General features: G+C 39.8%; 1 protein-coding gene across 1 annotated transcript in view; it reads right to left on the bottom strand.

Moving 5' to 3' along the window:
- Positions 1-22683, bottom strand: part of col6a1 (collagen, type VI, alpha 1) — a 35072-nt gene that overhangs the window by 5152 nt on the left and 7237 nt on the right. The window contains exons 6-29 of the mRNA XM_028019449.1: positions 22582-22602; positions 22114-22134; positions 21979-22023; positions 21844-21897; positions 21673-21717; positions 19652-19678; positions 19545-19571; positions 19401-19445; positions 19258-19311; positions 17862-17924; positions 17715-17777; positions 17580-17633; positions 16845-16880; positions 16691-16753; positions 16384-16446; positions 14175-14237; positions 11771-11833; positions 11637-11687; positions 11507-11542; positions 11328-11390; positions 4812-4877; positions 575-610; positions 196-232; positions 68-76 (exon numbers count right to left, since the gene is read on the bottom strand). Coding sequence (XP_027875250.1) covers positions 68-76; positions 196-232; positions 575-610; positions 4812-4877; positions 11328-11390; positions 11507-11542; positions 11637-11687; positions 11771-11833; positions 14175-14237; positions 16384-16446; positions 16691-16753; positions 16845-16880; positions 17580-17633; positions 17715-17777; positions 17862-17924; positions 19258-19311; positions 19401-19445; positions 19545-19571; positions 19652-19678; positions 21673-21717; positions 21844-21897; positions 21979-22023; positions 22114-22134; positions 22582-22602 — 1105 coding nt within the window. The remainder of the gene's footprint in view (positions 1-67; positions 77-195; positions 233-574; positions 611-4811; positions 4878-11327; positions 11391-11506; positions 11543-11636; positions 11688-11770; positions 11834-14174; positions 14238-16383; positions 16447-16690; positions 16754-16844; positions 16881-17579; positions 17634-17714; positions 17778-17861; positions 17925-19257; positions 19312-19400; positions 19446-19544; positions 19572-19651; positions 19679-21672; positions 21718-21843; positions 21898-21978; positions 22024-22113; positions 22135-22581; positions 22603-22683) is intronic.

Below are 22683 nucleotides of genomic sequence, written 5' to 3'. Positions count from 1 at the left end.
AATCATAAAGAATAAGCTGCGACGTGCCCGCCGAGAACAAGATGTAAGGTACAACTTCCAAACTCACCGCAACAAGCTGGGAAGCGATTGGAAGCGGGAAGAAAGGAGAAACAAGGTCAACGTTATTCACCGTAGAAGAAGAAAGCAGGAAACAACCCGAGACGAGCGAACGTGAAGGCCGAGCCTCCGACTTACAGCAAAGCTTCATGATGATATCCAGAATTTCACATTCCTGTGGGGAGAGACGGAGAGCGGGTTAGGCTACGGCCGTATCACGTCACATTGCATTCAAATTCAAAACACAGGCAGAGATCCCAGAGAGTTTCAAACTCCTCCGAAAGAAAAACAGGACATGACAATGACGATGCTGTGCTGGGAAGACTGAGACCTGGACGGGTTTTAGAGCTCAGGAAATTAAATGTGGAGCTTGGACTGAACGTATCATATCAGGTTCTGATTCGAAAGTAGCACCGGCTGGAGGAGGAATTAATTCAAAAGGTCCTCTCACATCTGGCCAGAATGAGGTCAAGAGTTCACAATAAGTTAACAGAGCTTTTTTCTTTTTGATACTCACATCAGTTCCTGGTGGTCCAGGCGGCCCAGGAGGACCCTGGGAAAAAAAACAGACAGAAAATAAGAGCAATGAAAAATGATAGAGACACCCCCCGACAGATGTCTGGGTTTATTTAACAAATAATAAAAAAAAAAGTGTCTGGATTGACTTAGGATGACGGAGCAAGTTTTGCAAGAAATCTTTTTTATTTTCGGGGTTTCTTCGGAAAACCGCCGCACCATGTGACTGCGAACCAGATTCCCACCATCTCCGAAGCCACATCCACGCCCACGCATTCGCCGTCGTCCTGCAACAACCTTTGAATCTCCCAAACGTTTACGACGGCAGGCAGCGTTTCTTCTTTTTCACTCAGCTGCAGGGGAAAGCCATGTGTTTTTGCTTTAGCAGCTATTAAAACTCAGTTTGAGGGCATTCGTTTCTGACGCCAGCGCATCGCGCAGGAACAAACAGGAACAGGAACAAACGAGGACATGATGCAGACTTCGGCCCGATGCAGCATGTAGAATAGATACTAAACGGAGAGGAGGAAGGAAAAAAGGAGGCAGGAAAATGAGGGAGAGGATTGCGAAAGGGTAGAGTTCACTTATGGGTTGTTTTGGCGTTTTACATCATTTTACGCTGCAAGGATGTGAATTGCTATTTTCCCTCTTACAGATTCATTCTGGTTCGCTAAATCACGACATGATGTAATGGACGGATTCATAAAATCAGTTCTGTACCAGAAAATCCTGAAGGGAAACGTCACAGTTTGCTTGTGCAGCAGGAAACAGGTCTACATCTGAATTTGGCAAAATTACAAAAGACAACCCTCTTCTGAGAAGACTGGGCAAATATTCCTCCAGAGGAATTTTAAATATTTACAGAGAATTATTGCAAACACGTAATGGCATTTATTGCAAGCAAGGGTGGATAACTTTTCTCCTCCTACTTAACAGATTTTTTTTTTGTAGTTTATTTCATTAGTTTATGAATACTTCATTTAACTACAAGAAATCATAAATGCAAGGGAGCAGAAAGGTGCATAAACTTGTAATATCTGCCACCTATTGGCTATTCAACTGAGAAAACTTGAATTCAAGAGCTTTTTCAAAGACACCAGCTTATTCAACGACAGACGGCTTCATCGTAAGGATTTTAAAATGTATTTTAAATGCAGAAAGATGTTTAGATTGCTTTACCTAACTGTGAAGACACCTTTAATTGAAATGCTTTTAAGTTCTATTTTATTTCTGTTTTTACAAATCTGTTTTGCATAATGTTTGGAACAAAAAAATAAGAATTATATGCTTTGTACATACATTTCCAAATATTGTACTCAACTCATTAAGTTTCAGTAAGTTTAAACATTGGGTTTAAAATGCCACTTACTACTAACTTCTCTCTTCTGTAAAAGAAAAATCGATTAGTCGGGCTACACTGAAAAGTAAAACTCTAGCAGGGAAAGTGCTTTTTATTTTATAAACCTTCAGTACTATCCCATGTGATGTTATTATTCTTATTTTAGCTAACGTTAGCTCATCGTTTCAGTTGCTGCCGAGTTCATGGCTACGGGCAGGAATACATCGCAGGTCATTTATCGAGGTCACGGGAATCCACGGCTCTTAAATTTGGGTTTATATCCACCGACGTCCCCTTTGGTTTGTAATGTACTATTTTCAAGCCTCATATTTGGACATTGCCAAATTCATGGGGCTACACTGAGCCATAACTCATGGACACGCCTTGAATGCTGCACAACTCTAACCCTGTGTGTGATTTAAGACAAGCAGCTCCTCGGGAATTCACTGTGTTTACTATCGTGATTGAGAAAGTCATTTTCAGTTCATAAAACTGTCTCTGACGAAAATGTCTGCTAGTAGATAAGGCCAATTAAACACAGAAATATTCAGTATTTTGAAGACACCCTCAAGGATCCACTCTAGGAGCCGTTTCTATGCAATTATTCATTGTTCAGCTAGAAACAGTATAAATTGTGATTTTGTTTAATACAGCCACAAAACTTGAGTTTAATTGTTTGACTGTTGGTTCATTAACACTATTGCTAACAGTTTTATGCGTGAATATTTTATATTTATGACTAATTTAAAGTGAGCTTAGCACATTTTGGCAACATAAAGCAGGGTTCTGCTCAGAAAGGGAACAGCTTTATATACGTCATGCAGAAAATTGGGGTCCTGTCCCTAATTTGTCTTCTGGGACGGGATCTTGTTGTCTGCTGTGTGTGTGCCACATGTTGGTACTGTTACCTCTGTGTACGTCTGTTTCTGTCAGAATACATGCTCGGCTTTAAGCCTAAACTTTGAAACCCAAGTACATATTTTTAAGGCTGATTCCTTCCCTGCTAAAACTCCAGGCCTTGCTGGTCATGCTAGCCACATCCAGCACACTGCCTATCTACATGAATTATGACTTTACTTGACAGCTTTTCACTTCAAGAGGATTCATTTATTTCACTCAAATGTAATGTTTTGCTCTTTCTCAAATTTACGTCATCATAGTTTTTTGGGGTTTTTTTTCAAAATATGCCCTGCTCTCCTTCAAAACTATGTTTTTGATGTTAGTCTGAATGCCTCTTGCATAAATATTCTCTCCTTACTTGCTGCGTTTCCGTTAGTTATAAAATTGAAATTATAAAAATAAATTCTCTCAATGGAAGCGACAATTTGGAAAAAAAAACCTCTTGTTTTTTGGTAAAAAGTTTTGTGTTAAGATGTGGAGGTTTTTCAGCCGTAACTAAATAGACTGACTTTGCTGAACTGCAATGGAAACACTTTTTTTGCGTCACACGAGTCACGCAATCAACAGCTGGGCGTTACTGCTGGCGAAAACCACAAAGAAGACGACAGGAAGCAGTCGGAAGATGAAGGTTTTTGTTTTTATTATTTTGGCACAAATTGGTTTAAAGTCAGCAGGATTTTCTTTACGGTTGATGATAGAGGTTTGTGAAAGAGCAGGGGAAAAGAAATAAAAAATTCTGTTCTTAACTTAAAGATACCTGCGATGCAGACATATGTACCCCGCAGGACTGAGCTCCACAATCTTGGCATGCAGGTGGTGCAAATGAGGAAAGAAACTTTGTGGCATTCATGTCTGACCGTCATCCATGTAAGAACAGTCAAAAATAACAGAGATGGTGTTGTTAATTTTTGCGAGAGGAGGTTTTACCAAGTAACAATTTGCTCAAAGGAAGCCATGTTATTAAGGGACAACACCCAGCTTGTATTGTCTTGAAAAAGACTACGGTTAAAAACGGCGGCTCACGTTGCGGTTCAGATCAAAAGTTCGTAACTGTTGAGAACAAGAGCATTTAAGGCAGAAGAGGCTATTTAAAATTCAGCCAAATGAAACATTTTGTATATGTAAGTGCAGTCAACAGGACGGAGCCATTATGTACCTCAAATCTGGAACAAACTTCCAGAAAACTGGAAAACAGCTGAAACACTGAGGGCCTATGAATCAAAACTTAAAAACTCACCAGCTTGGAGTAGGTTTTGGAACATCGACCGACTTATTTGAGGTATATTGATGATTTTGACGATTAACAAAATGCGGCAAAATGTCCCTGGTTTTGACAATTGGTGACTGTATGATGTGTTTATGATGATTTTATGTTTTCATAATGATCTGCCTTGTTGCTGAAATGAGCTACACAAATAAACTCGATTCATTGTTAATGAAGATAATATGATGGTGCTGGTTACTTTTCCCCATCACCATTTTATCGTTTTGGATCTCTGGTGATTTTGTACACAAAATTTACAAATTTTCAACAGGCCCTGATGAATAGTGATATTTTCTAATGAGTGTCAACATTTTAAGAGGACTTTCACTTAGATGAAGAAGTGAACTAATTCATGTTTGGACTTTTTGAATTTTTAAGCTGGCAAATGAAAAAGATGAATTTATTTGGTCTTATTATTGTGAGGGATGAAACATCAACTTTATTAAGTATTAAATGCATAAAGTCAAAAGTTTTGAAGTTAGGAATTAAAATTTGTATTTGTATTGTGAATGTAAAAACAGAATTTTTTAAGAGTGTATTTTACAATATTTTTCATTAGACTTCGGCAAAACATGACAGACTGTTTCCAGTCAATCACATAAATCAAAAAAATTGTTTTACATTTTAATATCGTGTATTAATGATAAACACAAACTGCCATTTTTTCCATGCGTGAATCAAGAAAAAAGTTCCTGAACACTCACGCACACAGAACAGTGTTCAGCGTAATCTTACCGGATTCCCCTCAGACCCTCGGTGACCTTTGGCCCCTTTGGGTCCAGGAGGCCCTAGCTCGTTGTTCTGTAACGAAAGAAAGAAAAGAAAAAAAAAACAAAACTTGACATCAATTCAAAAGTTGGCAGCAGATTTTTTTTTTTCTCCAGTGAATGCAGTCTTGTTATGAACTGTTGCTAAAAAAACAGTTGCGGTCTGCAGTAATGTGAAACAGTTTTCATCGCAGGATGACAGTTTTGTTCCGTAGATTTTTTTCTTTTTGCAGAAGATTGACCAGGATTATTTTATCATCTGCAAGATCATACAAAGTTCCACTTATTGCAGTCTTAAAGTTCAGGCTCTACTGCCAGCATGAAAACATGTTTCACTTTGACATAGTCAATGCCACAGAATAAAACCCAGTAGATTTAAAGACTACTCTGCTAAGAGTTTAACAAACCCCCCCCCAAAAAACTGGATATGATTCTGAAGAACATTTGTTGAAAGGAAATGAATCATGAAAGCTAAGAATTAGTTGTGGGTATTTGTGCCACTGTGAAGATCCTCCTATAAGAGAGGACGATCCAATAAAACATGATGTTTTCTACAAATATAAAGAAGTGCCTTGCAAATGCATTCATAGAACTATAATAAAAAAACTGAATTGTGAATCATCTTCTTTAAAAAAACAGCTTCAATCTCCATCAGATCGGATGTAGAATGTTTCTAATTCTTCTGGCTGTGTGTTCAGGCTCACTAACCAGAAAAAGAAAACCAATTGATCAATTTCCTTTCCCTTCAGAGTTATGTGCTAAATACAGCACAAAAAAAATCTCGTCCAAATACAACAAAGTATGTGGCTGCAGCGTGATAATATATGGAAAATATTTTCCCATTGTGTTAAAACTTTTACAAGGCGCTGCAATGAGAAAAGTTGCCAAACAGCATAAAGACCCGCTTGTTTCACAGAGGATAATACATCAATTTGGCTGCTTTAGCATTCAGTGGAACAAATTCAAATCGCACTGCAGCCGGTCAGGCCGTCCAGAAAATTTGTTAAAAATGCTTTATTCTTGGAGGAGAGAGTAATATAATAACATTTTTAGTTTGTTCTGCCAATCTGAAAACTGCAAAAGCGTTTCATATAGAACAGCTGCAGGTGGAGGGACTAGTCAAATCATTTGCAGCTGCTGCAGCGGCTAATCTTTCTTTGTTTTTTTTGCTAAACTGCAACCAGAATAAAAAGCTCCGGAAAGAAGACACATTCATCCTTTAATTGCATTATCCCCCATATTCGAACATTATAGAAGAAATGTTGGTGTTTATATGGTTTTACAAAAGAAGCTGGGAATTATGCAGCGAGGCACAAGTGCTAATCGAAAACATATCGCCCTGTTGAATTTCAAATGGTTTCCAAGACTCCAAACATCTGCAGAGTTAACGCAGCTTGCCGTCTTTAAAGTGATGTAGTCTGTTTGAAAGGTTCACTTCGCATGATGTTGAATGCAGCCTTTTCATTTAGAGATTTGGTAAATGAGGGCTGGGAGTCTGTGCACTAAAGACCACCAAATTAACCAAATCCCCCAGTTCCATTTCTGCAAAGTCACATATTTATGTGACGTTCCTGCTCTTTGATCTGTGCTAAACCCCTCCAACCGCCCCCTCCACAGGGGGGCAGATCTGTTGCTCCACACTGCAACCATCAACTACAACAGACAGATACGAGAAAGAGGAGACGGAGAAGGTAATGTCGATCACCTGGCGACCAAACCGCACACACACACACACACACACACACACCCACACACACCCCCTCCGTGATGCGCATGAGCTTTGAACAGTAAAACGCAGGTCTTCACACATCACATGTGGTTTCAATCGCTGCAGATTGTGAACTTCAAACGCGGCGATGTGAAGAACATGGGCTACATCATCCACAGCTACAAACACACACACACACTTCCTGACCTCGATTTTCATGACGTCACGCTCGCTGACTCACAGCCGGATGATCGGCTGCCCGGCAGACCTTCATCTCTAAGTGTCTGCGGTCGGATTCGCAGCGAAGTACCCGAACTGAAAGTTAACATCGATCTACTCTTGCAGAAGAAACGTACTTTACATGGACAGCATTGTGTATTTTCCAGGCACGTAGTGGCATTTTAGAGCACAACCAAACAACTATGTTACCTTCAGTTGTTATAATTAGATAACAAAAGACATTTGATTTCGCATTTTAACGCCTCTGTCTCTTTAAGAAGTTCATACTCTTTCTGAAACTGCGCCTTCAGCATAACATTGCTCCTCTTTTGACCCTTTGCAATATTTTTTACCAGTTTCACAGAGAAGTAGCTCATATAATGCAGCAGATGTGCAGTCCCACCAGATGATTGCTAAATGCTGCTGGCTAGTCTGAAGGAGCTGAGTGGTACTCTGTAATGCGAAAGCTTGTACACAGAAAATAGGCTGTGTTCTGTCAGAGCAAGCGTTTAGGCAACCCAGAATGGTTGCCATGGGAGATTAAAGAATTTCTCAAACTTACATGAAAGAATCAAAGCAACACTCCAGATGTGTTTGATTTGGTAAAAACATTGTAAGATGTAAAGCAAAAAGCAAGAGAAGTTGATTTTACATAATACTGCCCTTTCAATTCACTATATTTCGTAAAAGTGTTTAATTTTTTATAATGTTTTGTCACATGACCTCAGATTTTATTTTGTGTTTTGAATTTTTTGTGACCGACCAACGCAGACGAGTGTAAAATTGTTGTGTGGAAGTAAAATTGTGCGTGGTTTTTAAAATTAACACATTTAAATTCAGCCTTTCTGAGCCAACACTTTATCAAACCACGTTTCACTGGAAGCCTGGCTGGAGAACATTCATTCATTAAGTTTCGACTCTCAGTTGGATCTATGTCTGGACTTTCACTAGACCATTTTAACAAGTGAATATTTTTCAATGGGAACATGGAAGCTTGTGGCGGTAACATGGTGAAATGTGGAAAAGTTCAGAGAATAGGTTTGCTTGTGTAAAGCTTTGTACAAAGTGGCAGCAGAAGCATATCTTAAAACTATTTCATGAGACCCTTTATTGTAGAGTTCACAGCTGTGAATAGTAGAATATCTTTTAGAAAAATAAAACAATTGACTGAATGTACTCGGTTACAGTTTTCCTTTGAAAACAATGAAAACATGGCCACCACTGAGAACTCATTCACAGGCCGACTAGGAAATCTGCAGCAGCAGACAAAGAAACAAAGTATCTAGTTGAAGGGGCCTATTCATCATCATCGCAATTATACTTTATTTTTCCTTTGTTGAAAGAAAAAAAACTGTCAGCGCTCTGGTGTTTGAGGATTAAAGATACAGCAATTAAGCCTTGATGCGCTAAAACAGACGAGCCACTTCAATAGAACCAACTAAGGGGGCAAAAACCGCAGCTGATTGGGGCAAATATTGTTTTCAAAGAATACGTGGTTTTGATTTTTTTGGGGTTCAATTAGCATTGCTTTTAGAATATTTCGCAGTGTGAAATATTCTATTATTGAAGTGTAAAAGCAAAAAGTATTTTTTTAAATATATATATGTATATATATATATTAAGGCACAAAATGAGACGACCTCATTCCAGCACATCATCGGAACAGGTGTAGACTGGTTGCTATAAGACAAGAACAGATATGATGAAATCATCATCCTCTTGTTTCAGTAGCTAACTCCAAAGAGAGGCATTCAGCATCAGCCATGGAAAGAATCCCTTTCTGCTCTCGAAAAGGTTTTTCTTATCTGAGAAAATCTTCTGATTGTTTGGGACATCTGGGAAACCATCTGTTGAGAGAAGAAGAGATCCTACGCGCTATGGTAAATGTGAATCCTGATATGATCCATGTGTCAGGTTGCTCCCGATGCAAAGAAAAGAGTTTCCTTAGAATTCCCAAAGTAAACTTTGCCATGAATAAAGATCAAGAGGTCCTCAAAATAAATCTGCTCCCAACAATCCAGACTCAGCATCTCGATGTTTGGAGAGCTGAAAGCAGAAAGTGATTACGCAGCGGTTGGAAAATCAAAACAAAAGTTACAAGATGTCATAAAGCATTCGGATGACCTGAAGCAACAAACTGATTCCTCAGTCAGGAACCGGCTTGGTAGTTGATAACCGGCAAGAGAGATGAAACGGCTGACGAAGAGTTAAGACAGGAAACGTCGACTCCTCCCTTAAATTGGTTGTATTTAACTTTAACTAGAGAGTCCTGTACTGTACATTTTGTTTCTATTAAACCGAAACCTCAACTTCAGAAACACCTGACTTTCTTAGACCAACCTGTTAAAATGCTAAACTTCTGTTAAGATGATGCACTTTATGTCATTTTACAAGTTTCCTGTTTTGTTTTTCATTTCTAGATATTTCAGCATGTGGAAACAGATTGGTTAAATTTTAGGCCATGCTTTTTTTTCTGCTTGTTACTGGTTTAAAATACGTACAGTCCTTTCCATTTTGTGTGATTCTGCAATCGTGGAAATTCATGGAAAATCAACAGATCCTCGCATTTTTTTTGTGGCAATGCATAATTGTGAGTTTATTGCAAATTTTCTGCAAAAATAGTCAAACACCTTGGCTTCAAGTGACTGGTAACTCCCACCTGCAGGTGGCAGTATTTCTTACTTCTACTACACTGCTGACTCAGCCTTACCTGATGTTAAGTCGTAGACCGTGAGCGATATGGCGAGTAACAACAATCGAGCTATTTAATATTTGTGCGTGCAATCTGTCTGCTTGTTATGTTAATTTTCATATTTTTCTTCTGTATTTAGATTCTGGAAGGGGTTTAATAAGGAACATATATGAATAAATACATAATTTGTAAAGAAGCACCACAACATTCTTTGTGATTTTTTTTGATTGCAAAAACATGACAAAAACAATCTTGGAGACTGAAAGTGCATGAAACATGCTTCTGCACATTAGGGAGCTTCAGTATGAGTAGCAGGGGCGGGCGCAGACATTTCAGAGGCTGGATGCTCACGTATGAAAAGGGACACTTTGTGCAGCATAAATGTGAGATTTGTTACAGGCCACACGAAACACTGCAAAAAAGAAAAACATTTAAAAAAAATATTTTAGAAGTGAACATTTTTTCTAAGCCCTTGATAATTTTTTGCCTTTTTCATTTGTAAAAGACAAACCTAATCATGCTAATCATCATGCTAGTCATGATATTTGTCATTGACGGTCTCATGAATAGTTGATTAAATCGGAAGAACTGATATGCCCCATAACTTTTAAGATTGCTCAGTTTCTCCATCCATAGAAATAAAGCTGACAAAATCTTTAAATATGTTAGTATTTGTAAACAAAGACCCTTATTTTAGATGAAAGAGTAACCACAACGATTATACCCCATTTAAAAATTGAGAAGTTTTTATCTAGGTTTTTTTGTAAATTTAATTTTATGCATAATTTCATGTATTTGTACGAATACTAACGATAGGCAGGAGCTTTGCTGGATTCTTGTTCTGCTGCCAGTTGTAACACAGGCCAGTTTTCTTCGCAGTGACACCTACTGTTTAAAGTGTGAACTGCAATGACCGCAGGGTGCCTAAAATGTCAGCGTAAAAGCCAACAGTTTGTTCTTCCACTGTGTGAAAAGACCAACGATCATAACCACAGCTTTACAGATTTCCTTATAAGTTCTGAGGACGCTTTCCCGTCTCACAAACAAAAAAATGAAAAAAAAAAAAAAAATCAGCAGCGGACTGGTATTTACAAGGAAGAAGAGGTGACTTACAAGGAGAGCTCTCGAATCGGGAAAAATGTAAACTGATGAAGTCCTGTAAATCTAAAGCTGACTTTGTGTGATTGTTGTAAATCACAGGGCGGAGCACTAAGGTACAGATGACAGAAAAACACAGACATGCGGAAGTGTTTCCATGTCGCAACATTGAAACCCGGGATATGCAGTAATTTTATTGTAAACCCACTTGAGTTGAACGAGGGGTTGAAGCGTTGGAACATGTAAGCTGCGTGATCCACACACACACACACACACACACACACACACACACACACACACACACACACACACTCGGAAAGAAATGCAGACGCTCCATCGCCGCCGCTCATTTCCTGGTGTCCTTGACGACGGCATATACACAGCTGCATCAGCTCATAGCCGTCGGCTCTAATGGCGCACAGATTCACACAAAAAGTGTCCAGTTGTTCCTAAAAAAGGATTCCCAGCTGCAGAACAGAAGGGCTGTGTGGAAACAAGACGGATGGACACCGAAAATAACAATAACTATGAAGTATGCAAAGTATGAGTAAAAAGCTGAAAGCCAGATGGCAAGTTAAATACAAAAAAACCCCAGTATTTATTTATTTTCACTATATGTAATAAAGGAGGCTAACAAGGATTATTTATTTTAATAAATCAAGTAACATGACTCACATTCTGTCAGCAGCGGCGGCCAACGAGATAAAACGAGAGCCAGAGTGAAGAAAAAAGTCCACAAAGGGAAAAAAAGTATGAGGCTAACTCACATCTCGGCCTGAATCTCCAGGATCTCCATCATCCCCTTTGGGTCCGGGAGTTCCCTTGGTACCCTGAAGCGAATTTTTCCAGAGGTTAGCTAAAATGCTTTACTTAATCACAAACTACCACCGTGTGGATTACACTGTTGAATTATTCAGCTAAAACACGAGTGCAAACGTCGACCCACCGGCTCGCCAGCGTCTCCACGGGCCCCGGGGTAGCCCTATAAACAAACATACAGAGAATCAGAAATATTTATAACGTTCTCATGCACACACCAGATGAGCGCTGCACAAAATCAATGAGCAAAGTTTTACTTGGAAGCCATGACAGCCTTTAGTGCCATTTCCTCGTTCACCTGGCACTCCCTGAAATAAAGCAAACAGAAAATTTTCACGATCCACGACGGACGGCTGACGTTTAATCTCTGCCTCAATCTCCCCCGACTCACCCTCTCCCCTATTGGGCCTCTGTCCCCTGCTGAACCTTTGATTCCTCTCGGTCCTTTGGGCCCCTGGGAGATAAAACCAAAGGTAGAGTGAAATCTAGATGTTAAAAATCTTGAGTAGTTCTTGAAATGTGTTCTCAACAATCATCACATAAGTGACACAAGGAAACCCTGTAGCCGCCTTTTTAAAATAGAGTAGCACAAACACTGATGGGCTCTTCTTGTTTTAATCTTTAGCATGCTGTTTTTGAAGTGGAGAAACATTTTGCAAAATTCAGAAACTGCAATCTGATAAACGTCCTGGCATGTAAGGCTGTGGGATAAGGAGTGTTGAGAGTTTGCAGCGACATTAGCAAGGTTACTTAGCTTAATTGGAGTTTTTATGCGTTAGCCTTATTAACCGAGCTCTGGCCACTTCAGAAGGTATTCACACTCTTTCACTTTTTCAACACTTTGTGACGTTACGGACCGACTGATCCTCAGAGCAGTTTGAGTGGAATTTTCTTTCAAACTCCAGTCAAAGTGAGTCAGATTGCAAATGATTAAGCTGTTTAGTAGTTTACAAGTGAGTTAGTTTAGGTCATAATGAGAAAGTGAAAGCTTGTTTTCAGACGATTGTTGACTTAGAGAACATCTTTTAATATCATTTAAAAGGGCGGTATTATGTATTTTCCAGGCACTTGGTGCCATTTTATAGCAGTAACTATGTTACCCTCGGTTACTATATAGTGAAAATGAAGAAATTTCATTTTCTAATCTGAGCCCTGAAATTGGGTCTCTGTTTCTTTAAGAAGCTTCTTCTCTTTCCGACACTCTGCCTTCAGAACGTCATCACAACAACAGTTCTCCATTAAGCCGTTGAAATTGCTCTTAGGAGCATTTCACCGAGATGTACAGTAGTTAGTATAATGAGCTCAGCATACTCGCAGGTGTTTGCTAATTGCTGCTGCTGCTAGTCTGGAGGAACTCAGTAGGGAAGGCACAGATAAGGCACAAGCTACACTGGAGACTGCTCTAGGAGCGGTTCAGTTGGGGACCAAATTGCAAGATTTGTTACATTTTCAGCTGGTGCGGTTCGCTTTCACACTGCACTGTGCCAAATGAACCAAACCCTTTGATAAACATGTTCACCTCCTCACCCGTGGGGGCGTTGCACCAAGATCCACTAAAGGAAATGACACAAAAACCTCAGAAGAAGACACTGAATGCAACATCCTTCTTCACAAAATGTAAACACAAATGGAGGGGTGTCAGATTTAAGCAGTTATAGGATTTCGTAAAAGACCACAAGCCATATCTCCCGCTAATGCCAGACTGTGACGTTAACAAAGCTAGAGTTCTATTAAAGCGGACTAACCAGGGCTGGTGTGAATGCTCCCTTGGATACTTCAGAGCTGGCCACGCTACCATAAAGACGTGACATTAGTAATGATCGATCTTCTAATTGGTTTCCTATCTCCACTGTAGTCCTTCCTAAGGCTTCAGAGGATTCTTGGTCATCTCTCTGATCAAGGTCTTTCTTCCCCGATGACTCAGTTTGTCTGGGCGGCCAGGTCTTGGTCAGGTTCCTGGTGGTTCCACACTTTTATTTCCAAGTAATGGGGAATAAATGGCTTTGTGGGATAATCAATGCTGCCAATTTTTCTATGTATTTTTCCACAGATTTAAGCTTCGAAACAACCTGGGGGCTCTGGACACAATTCCTTTGACTATATTGCTTGATTTCTGCGCTCTTTCACCCCCCTCTGCTGCAAGACCTTATATGGACAAAAGTGCTCAATTCCAAGTCGTCCTCAGGCGGCTGGATTTGCCGTAGTGAACAAGCTGCAGAAGCGTTTCAGTGCTGATCAGTGGAGCTCAAAGTGTGAATATTTATATATCTATTATTTGGAAGTCTATATATATATATTTTTAAATAAATGAACAAAAACCTGGGAAAACAAGATTTCATTTTGTTATTGTGGGGAGGTGAGTCAAGTAAGAGTAGAACTACTTAAACATATTTTTCTTAAGTAAAAGTAGACATAAAAGAAATTACTCAAGTAAGAGTAAAAAAGTGCTATAACAGTAAAAAGGCTACTGAAGTATGGAGTAACTAACCAAAACATCAATCATTTAATATTTAAAGATTACATAATCTGACAGAAATTTGGGTATTTTAAAAGATCAAACTGAAAATAATTCATATAAATTACAAAGTAAAATCAGGCCAAAGAAACATTTTTCCAAATCAATTTCTTTCAACACGACACTTCTGAAATCTAAACTTTTCTTTAAGTACAGTTACTGAAGTAAATTTGCAGATTATAAAACTATACTCAAAATAAATAATATAGGTTAAAGCAGGCTCAGCCAAGAGAAAGAAGAAGATGCGTCTTTTAAGAATTCGACAGTAAACGAGACCCACCTCTGGTCCTGGTGGACCTTCGTCTCCCCTGTAGCCAGGAGGGCCGCCTCTTCCTGGTTCACCCTGGAAACCACAGTGAAAACACTTAGCAAATGAAAAACAGCTTAATTGTGTACAACAACGAGGAGAGCTAACATAAAGATCCCACAGACCCGTTTCTCAGGAGAACATCCTGTTCATGCTGAGCAGATGTGTGCTTTTCATAAATCCAAAAATAGCTGCAAGAAACTAGCTGTTCATCTAAACTTCCCCGCGACTACAGCGCAACCGGGGGAGAAATGAAAACGTCTTGAGGCAACCGGATCTGAGAAGTTAACCTATATTCATCTGGCACTCTAAGCAAGATAGAAAAACTTCTAAGTACAAGTCGTGTTTACAACTGGAGGTAAAACAAAAAAACCTCCAGAGAGCCGCAGCAGAGAGTGGCATCTTGGGGTCACCATAGCAACGATTTGATCCCAACTGGTGTGTAGTGATGGCAGGACAAAGCATTTTCTGCCCTGCTAGCATACACTTCTTAGTTAGGACTAAGACTGAGCTTTTTGACGTCAACAACAAATGAATCTTTGTTGAAAATGTTAGAGTACATACAGGATTAACACAATGCTGTAAATTAGTCTAGCACCATCAGTTGTGGTTGGCCTGCGGTGCTCAGTAATGACTAGGAGCATTGGTACATTTTCCTCTCCTTATTCAACTCAACTCAATTAAAAAATACTTTATTTGACACAAAGGGGAAATTAAACGCAGCTCAAATAATGCAAAGTATCTCGTGAATGGTGCTGCTGTGGTTCATGGAGGCTCTCCAGAAGCAGCCAGTCCTGCAACAAATCTGTTTAGGCCTCTGACTCATTGGCTTGCTGTATGAGAACCCCATGACTCATAGCATGCTAACTGCTAACAGCTCAATCTCCTGGCAGCCGAGCTGATATTCCACCGTAGCATGGACTGCAGTTGTTGGCAACCACTGCTAATATACTTTACTCAACTCAATTCAATTAAAATCAATCGCTTTTGCCATTCCTCTTTAAACATCTGTCTGGCCGTTTGGTTAGAAATCCGGGCAGAGAGACGTTGGAATAATCATACAACTTATGTTCTCTTTTGATTCCTAAAGTCTCCAGGAGGTGACTTTAGGAATAAACCGTTTTGTTTATGTTGTTTCTTCCGACTTGTGTTTTTAATGTGGATATACTCCACATATGATCTGGCTGTCACGGTAACAAACTTTGCTGGACAACAAATTGTCCCAGACATTATTGAGATAAACAGCAGCGTTGTTGTTTTGAGACCATTTTCAAGTAATATAATGATAATGATATAACAATAAAATAACTCTCAAAAATTAATTGACTTTAAATTCTAACAAGTGTTTAACACTGGAACTGGAAGATGATTTAAATATCCAAAATAAATAAATAAAAACAACAAATAAAATGGACACTAATGTATATGTAAACTAACTGCCCTTCAAAAAAGGTCTAGTTGAGGCCAAAGCACCAGACTGAAGACATCTGTCATCCAGTTGTTGGTAGAAAGAGAGAGAAAAGAGAAAAACACTAAATCATGCAAATGGAAATTGTGGAGCTCGTTTTAATCTATCGTGGGATTCACTGATTCATTACGACAGGCGTCAGCATTCAGTAGCGCTCGCCTTGTATCTTCAACACAAGGAATGTCCTGAATCAGAGCAGAAACCAATTTGGGTGTGAACATAAATGCGGTTTCAGTTTTTCTTTTCTTTTTTTTTACAGCGGAGGAGGAGGAGGAGGCCGGCCCCTGCTACTCAGATGTTCCATGTTTTAAGACCATTCAGGTGCCAAGTAGTTACTAAGCTCCAATGAGGGAAGGAGGCCCAGTGAAAAGAGCCATTGAAGAGTTTCTTACATCACGGTAGTTACCACGGCTAATGCTGGTAATGTCTTATTATTATTGCTCTGCCTGGTGCCTTATTAAGAAAACCGTAGTGAGGGTTTGGCTCCAGGAGGTGGAGAAGAACTGAGTCAGAGGGGAAAGAGTGAGCGAGGAGATGAACGCTGAGGACGGGAAACGGGAGGAGTGAGCATAAAACTCGTGAGCTCCAGCTCTACAAAGTAAGGAAGGCAACCACCTCCATTAAGTGAGCAAAAAATTCTAAAAAACAAAGAAATAGAGGGTGGCCCATCTAGGATGCATGTGACTTCTGTTTGTGCTTATTTTTGAGTCTTACAGGCTCTCCATTGGCACCGGTTGAGCCCTCTCTCCCCTGCTCTCCACGTGGTCCCGGCTCCCCCTGGCAGGAAAGAGAACAACCTTAAAAGACCTGAATGCAAACAAAACACATAGATCCGATCTCCACAAGATGCATCAGCAGGGAACTCTACAAACACCGGTTCGGTAGAGGTCAGCCGCGCTCGCTGTTGATTCGGCTCAGTGGCCGAACCGCGTTTCGCAGGAGTCTCTCAGAAATTACAAACATCGATCCGGAACGAGGATGCTACTTTGCCCGCCTCGTTACAGTCGCCATAGTAACTTACGGGTTCTCCTCTCGGGCCTCGTTTTCCTCGAGAACCTTCCTCCCCCTTCTCTCCGATTTGTCCCTGTGGAGGATTTCAAAGACGTTCGGGTAAACTTCAGAGTCCTCTGGAACGCAAAAACTCACAAGTTCACGACGATATTAATTCTACTAACGCCTTCTCCATCAGCGCCGTCCGATCCGGGTGATCCCTGAAAAACACAGAAATACAGGAAACTAACTGAATTTGAAGGCTGTGTTAGAAGCAAGGCTGTCGTGGGTAACTAATGAAATAACTAAAACTGGAGTTGAGAAAACATTTTTCATTAACTGAAATAAATAAAAACGACAGTTAATGGAGGAAAATTATAACTAACTGGAACTACGTCATGAGTTTACAAAACTAACTAAACTAAACTGAAATAATAGATATAAATCTATTCTTGCCCTTGCCCTCTCACATAAGCAGTTTACGTCAGCTGTCGGCAAATTACGACACTCCTTACTCCTCCTGGAGTAAGGGGGAGTAAGGAGTGGCCACACCATTTTTTGGACTATGCTACGCTACGCTAGTCCATAAAATGGCGAAGGCAAAAGTTGGGAGAAAACACCAGAGTCTGTTGGTTGTTCAACAACTGAATACATTTTTTGAAAATCGTGTCTTCTGTTGATCGATGTATACATGATCACAATACAATACTCCATCTAAAAATTTACCAATTATGAAAAAACTAAAAGGACTACTGTAACTAATACAACTAAAGTAAAACTAAACAATAGGCTATTTAACTAATAAGAAATAAACACTCAAAAAAGCCAACTGAACAAAAAGTCACGACAAAACTATAACGAGTTTTGCTAAACTAAAACCCAAAGCTATTATAGCCCTGGGAGGAAGTGATGTCACCTACGTCGTCACCGCGCTCTCCTTTGTCTCCTGTAGGTCCGGCGCCGCCCGGCTCGCCCTGTCACAGAGAATACGTTTGGATAAGTGTGACAGCAGCAGCTCGGCGTTTTGTCACGCTCCAGCGTTTCTCTGGACTCACCGGAAGTCCCTGAGATCCGTAGTTTCCGGGGCGTCCCGGTTCGCCGTTTCTTCCTGGATCTCCCTAAAAGAGGAACCCGAGATTCTTAAAAGTGACAACCTAAAGGAAATCTGAGACATTTATCATTGAGAAATAACCAGCTCTCACTTTTCCCCCCTTTCTTCCATAAGAGCCAGGGTCCCCCTTCGGTCCAGTTTCTCCCTGCTGGCCCTGGAGATGCAACAGCACAGAGACGGTTTCAGGGAACGGCAGACAGAGCCAAAACGAGGTCGTGGTCCGCTGCACTTGGATGATCACATAAGCTCACGTGCAAGTTTGTTTACAGCGAGACCGTATGGCTTCATTTACTCAGTCTGACAGCAGAAAATGTAAACAGAGGCGTGATCAAAGAGACGAGGGCCTCTGCGCGTGTCGACCGTATGGGAGACAGACGCAAGGGACATTCCTGAACATGAAACTGTGGCTAGTAGCAAATCGGTAAACAAAAGGAGCAGCAGGGGATTCGGGCGGATCCGGAAGCGGTTTGCTTGCATGCGTTTATGTATTTGTGTCCCAGGCATCTACTGCACATGCAGTCCTTCAAATCTCTCAGAATGAGGTCTGATCTAATGAAGTTTTCCAGCTTAATTTAATACTGATATTAGGGATGCACCGATCCACTTTTTCCACTTCCGATATCGGAGGTGTAGTATCGACCAATACCGATCCAATACAAAAAAAACGGAGCCTAATTGACTTAAAATGTTTCTTGTCTTTCTTTTTTTTTGTAAACACAAACATGAATGTACTGAATTATAAATTAATTTTATAACTCTGCACCAGTACAGCAAACTTAAATTTCACAAGCTTGGTCAAACATGTAAAACTAAAAAAAAAAAAAAACAGTAATTTGTTCAGTCAGTGCAATTAGGAGAGTAACTGCCAAAGTTATATTCTCTCCATGTTCAGATGAAAAATTAAACAGAGCTCAATGAGAGACTCAAATCTTAGTTGTTGTTTTATGACCTAGCCCTGCTTTAACCCCTTTATTGTCACCTCAAAAACCTTACCATGTAAGGTTAAAGGTTAAACTTCGGTCCTGTTTATCTGCTGTGTTCCTAAAACAACACAGATGTTCCCCGAGTCCTTTGGGGAACAGCTGGATTTATATTGACATCATATTACTCTTTTGGTGGAGTGCACTTAATAATTAGGCCACTTCTGAAGGTATTTGGTTCCACTAAATTATATTTTGGGCTACTAGAGTAAAATAACCCGAATACAAACCCACACCATACTTTTCATATCTCAGTCTCTGTATCATTTATCCTCCAATTCCTAATTATTAATCACAATCACAACTATTTTGAGCTTATCTTGATTTCAGAGATTTCAAAACCTTTGTTGGCCAACACCCATGGGCTGCCGATGGTACAGGGAAATTTCTGCTTCTTCCCTATTGGCTGCAATCCAAACCATCTGGTACGTGCGACTCAAATGCGTTGAGAGAACAAGTCAAAACCATGACAACAGGACTACTCTGGGGTCAAGTCGTTAAACTCACATCTGATCCGGGAGCGCCTTTACAGCCGGGGAGGCCGGGGAAACCAGCTTCACCCTGATAACAATGAAAACAGAAATACGTGCTGGAACGCAATCATCAAAGAGACAGGAAAAGGACGAGCGGCGGCTTGTGCCCACTCCTACCTTACGCCCATCGATTCCATCCAGGCCTCTTTGGCCTTTGTCACCCTGAAAAGGTAGAACAGATGAAAGAAACGGAAATCAGAATGAGTTTTACAGCTAGAAAACATCGTCAGATCAAAGGTAAGACGCTCAGGATGAGCTTACCTTGAAGCCTTTGTGCCCCCTTTCGCCCTGCAGAAAAACACCATGAATCAGAACTGAGCATGCTCAGGATGTTGTAAAACGATGAGAGTCATCATATCTGACAGTACCTTGTCTCCTCGTGGACCGCGGTCTCCCTACAAGCACAGAAACACACATCAGTGTTGCCATCATACCGTCTTCTCCAAGTGTAGGAATAAACATCCTGTAACTAACTAATTAAATCAAAATGTAGTAATGTTTTGCCATTAAATAAAACAGATCTGGACCATATTTCTTCGTAATAAAACCGGATTCAGATGTTACTGTCCTGCACTAGAAATGAAGTGTTTGATTTGGATAGTTTACGGCTCTACATATTAAAACACCACATCAAAGCAAATCTTTTCTTATGAAGCGCTGTCCAGTTACTGTTATTATGTGTTATTATGAGCTACAGATACGAGTATGGTTGCGTGGTGCTTTAAGCTTTACAGTTTATCTAAGTTTGAAAGGATGTGGCTCCTGCTGAGCAGGAGCTGCAATACAAGCTGCATCTTTCCTGCAAAAATATTATGAGACAGAATCAAAGATTTCTAAGGCTACTGTCATTAACTCAATTTTTCCATTAGCTGCAGCATTTTGGTTCGAGTAAACTTCTTTTTTTTTTTTACCAACCAAACTTTTTAACCGTTTTAGATTAATTTCAAAATTTAACTACAAAGTTTTCTTTAAGAAAGAATGGAGGCCAAATGGCATTTTGTTTCAAGGCAGAATAGTTCCTAAGCGTTGAAATTGTCATATTCTACTAAGGATTATTACTGTTTGGCTGAATAATTGACTTATCTGACTTTTACTTTAGCCACAACAAAACATTTTCTTTTATAGTGCAGAAGGGAGCATTTTCAATTCTTTTTGGGAGCACAGCCACCTTTAAATTATTAAATTAGACAATCATAAAAACTGCGGTGTGATTTTGGGTCGCATGTTGGGACATAAATTATCCCAGAATTTCAGCTTTTAGCTTAACAATATTAAAGTTGGTTCCAAGGCTTTCTACTGGTTAAGTTAAATTTTACTGTTCTTTAATGAGTCTAGACTGTGTTGGATCATATCTGGTTCAAAATCTTAAACACTTGGAACACACTGATCAAACTTAAAGTGGATAACTGTAGTCAAAACAGAGCCTCTATACTCATCTTTCCAATATTGGCGAACACAGACGGGAGCATTTTCAATTCTTTTTGGGAGCACCGCCACCTTTGAATTAGACAGTCGTAAAAACTGCAGTACTATATATCAAACCTGGACTGCAATACTCTACATATTACTTAACTCAAAAGTTTCATTTGCAAAACCTTAAGTCTCTTTTTAAGAACCAATAATCGGATAATTATTTTTTTCCACATATTCTACCAAAACCTTGTCTCGTCTCTGTCTTTTGGATCCAATGCCAGGCGGTATAAAGAGCTGAAGGCACTTTTACACCCCTAATGTTAAATGTTTGTAATTACAGTGAATCTGACTATTGTGAACTGATTTATAATATAATGGGACGTTATTGAACTGAAATGAAGTTGACCTGCTTACATTTCCATGTAACAAGCTGATGTTACCTTCATACATAAACTGATTTGAACCAAATAAAATGATCACTGTTGACATTCTGATGTCACAGGAAGTTACATTATGGAGGAAAAACTGAATATAATTACATTAACTGTCAACAAACAAATCTTTTAATGCAAACTGTTAGTTGTACTTAGCTGTAACATGACTCAGTGCTAATGCTAGCTGTTAGCCTAGCTAGCCTGTCTGATGCTGTTTGCAATGGTTTTAATGATTTTTTTTTAATGGTTTATGTTAATTGCTGTTCCTTGTTTGCACAATTCCATGAAAACACATCAATCTTTAGCTGTCTACAAGCATCTGAAGGTAAACATTGACTTCTTACTTTCATCCAGCTTCAGACAATAGAATTAGCCAAATCTACCAACAAGTCACTCATATAGATTCAGAAACTATGAAATGTAAAAAAAAAAAAAAAAAAAGAGGAAGAAATGGTGTTAAAATAAAAGTTTCTTAGGCTGATATCATAATGCTAAAAGTGTTTATTTCAGTCTTTATGAAGTCTCTCCTTCATGAACTTTACCTTCATCCCACTGTAACCAACTGGACCAGAATCACCAATGTTTCCCTGTGACAAAGAGATACACAAATTACCTCATCTAAAGGGGTCAAACAGATTCAGGAAAATGTGCTGACATCTCCCTCATCTGGCAGGCACGTTGGCAGGTCATGAAAGAAGGTGGAAGGGACTTACCACAGCGCCAACATCTCCTTTCTCTCCTGGCATTCCTGGTCGCCCCATCTCTCCCTGAAGAAGGAGAAAAGGAAATTGTGAGTTTTCACGTTTTATGCCTTCGACTGGTTTCTGTTCTAATGACAGACGACCCACCTTGGCGCCAGTGTCCCCATCAGGTCCTTTTGGCCCCCCAGGAGCCTGCAATTATCAACAAAGATACTCGCTGAATACAACACAGGACAAAGATAAGAGTTCACATTGGGGGGAGACTAAAGCACGGATACTTACATTGCAGTCAAAGGAGCAGCACTGCAAAAAGAGAAGAGAAATGTGAAAACAGGAAGAGGCTGGTAAACAACATTGGATGTCTACAATGTAACCGTCACTTTAAGGGAAGGAGAGAAGAAGCCAAAACAGTCGCTATCGCTGCCATCTTAATTAGCCTTTCTTAGTCATTTCAGCTTTATACACACTTCCTTAGCAACCATTCCCTGCTTCCTGCCAGTGTCAGAGTTGGGCAGGCCTGACTGGGTCCAGGCACTGACAAGAATCACCACAATCCTTAAATGGATTACTTTACCTCGCTGGCTACAGAATGTGTCAGGCAGATTTAAGCTAGCACGCTAAAGGATGAACCTCAGGAGCTAGTTGTGTTTAGTGGCTGCCTGGTTTTAGACTACTACAATCTAAATCTACAGAGACGAACAGCATTAATGTTTAGAAATACTAAACCAAGATGTTATCAGAAAAACATACCACATCCTTTGTCTCATTTGTCTGTGAAGAAAAAGAAATAGAAGTTGATTAGTTCGATTTAAATTCAGCTTATTAGGGTAGGAAATAATGACAAATAAAGCA

This window comes from Xiphophorus couchianus, chromosome 6 (assembly GCF_001444195.1).
Source record: "Xiphophorus couchianus chromosome 6, X_couchianus-1.0, whole genome shotgun sequence".
Taxonomy (NCBI): domain Eukaryota; kingdom Metazoa; phylum Chordata; class Actinopteri; order Cyprinodontiformes; family Poeciliidae; genus Xiphophorus; species Xiphophorus couchianus.
This window is presented reverse-complemented; position numbering and strand designations above follow the sequence as displayed.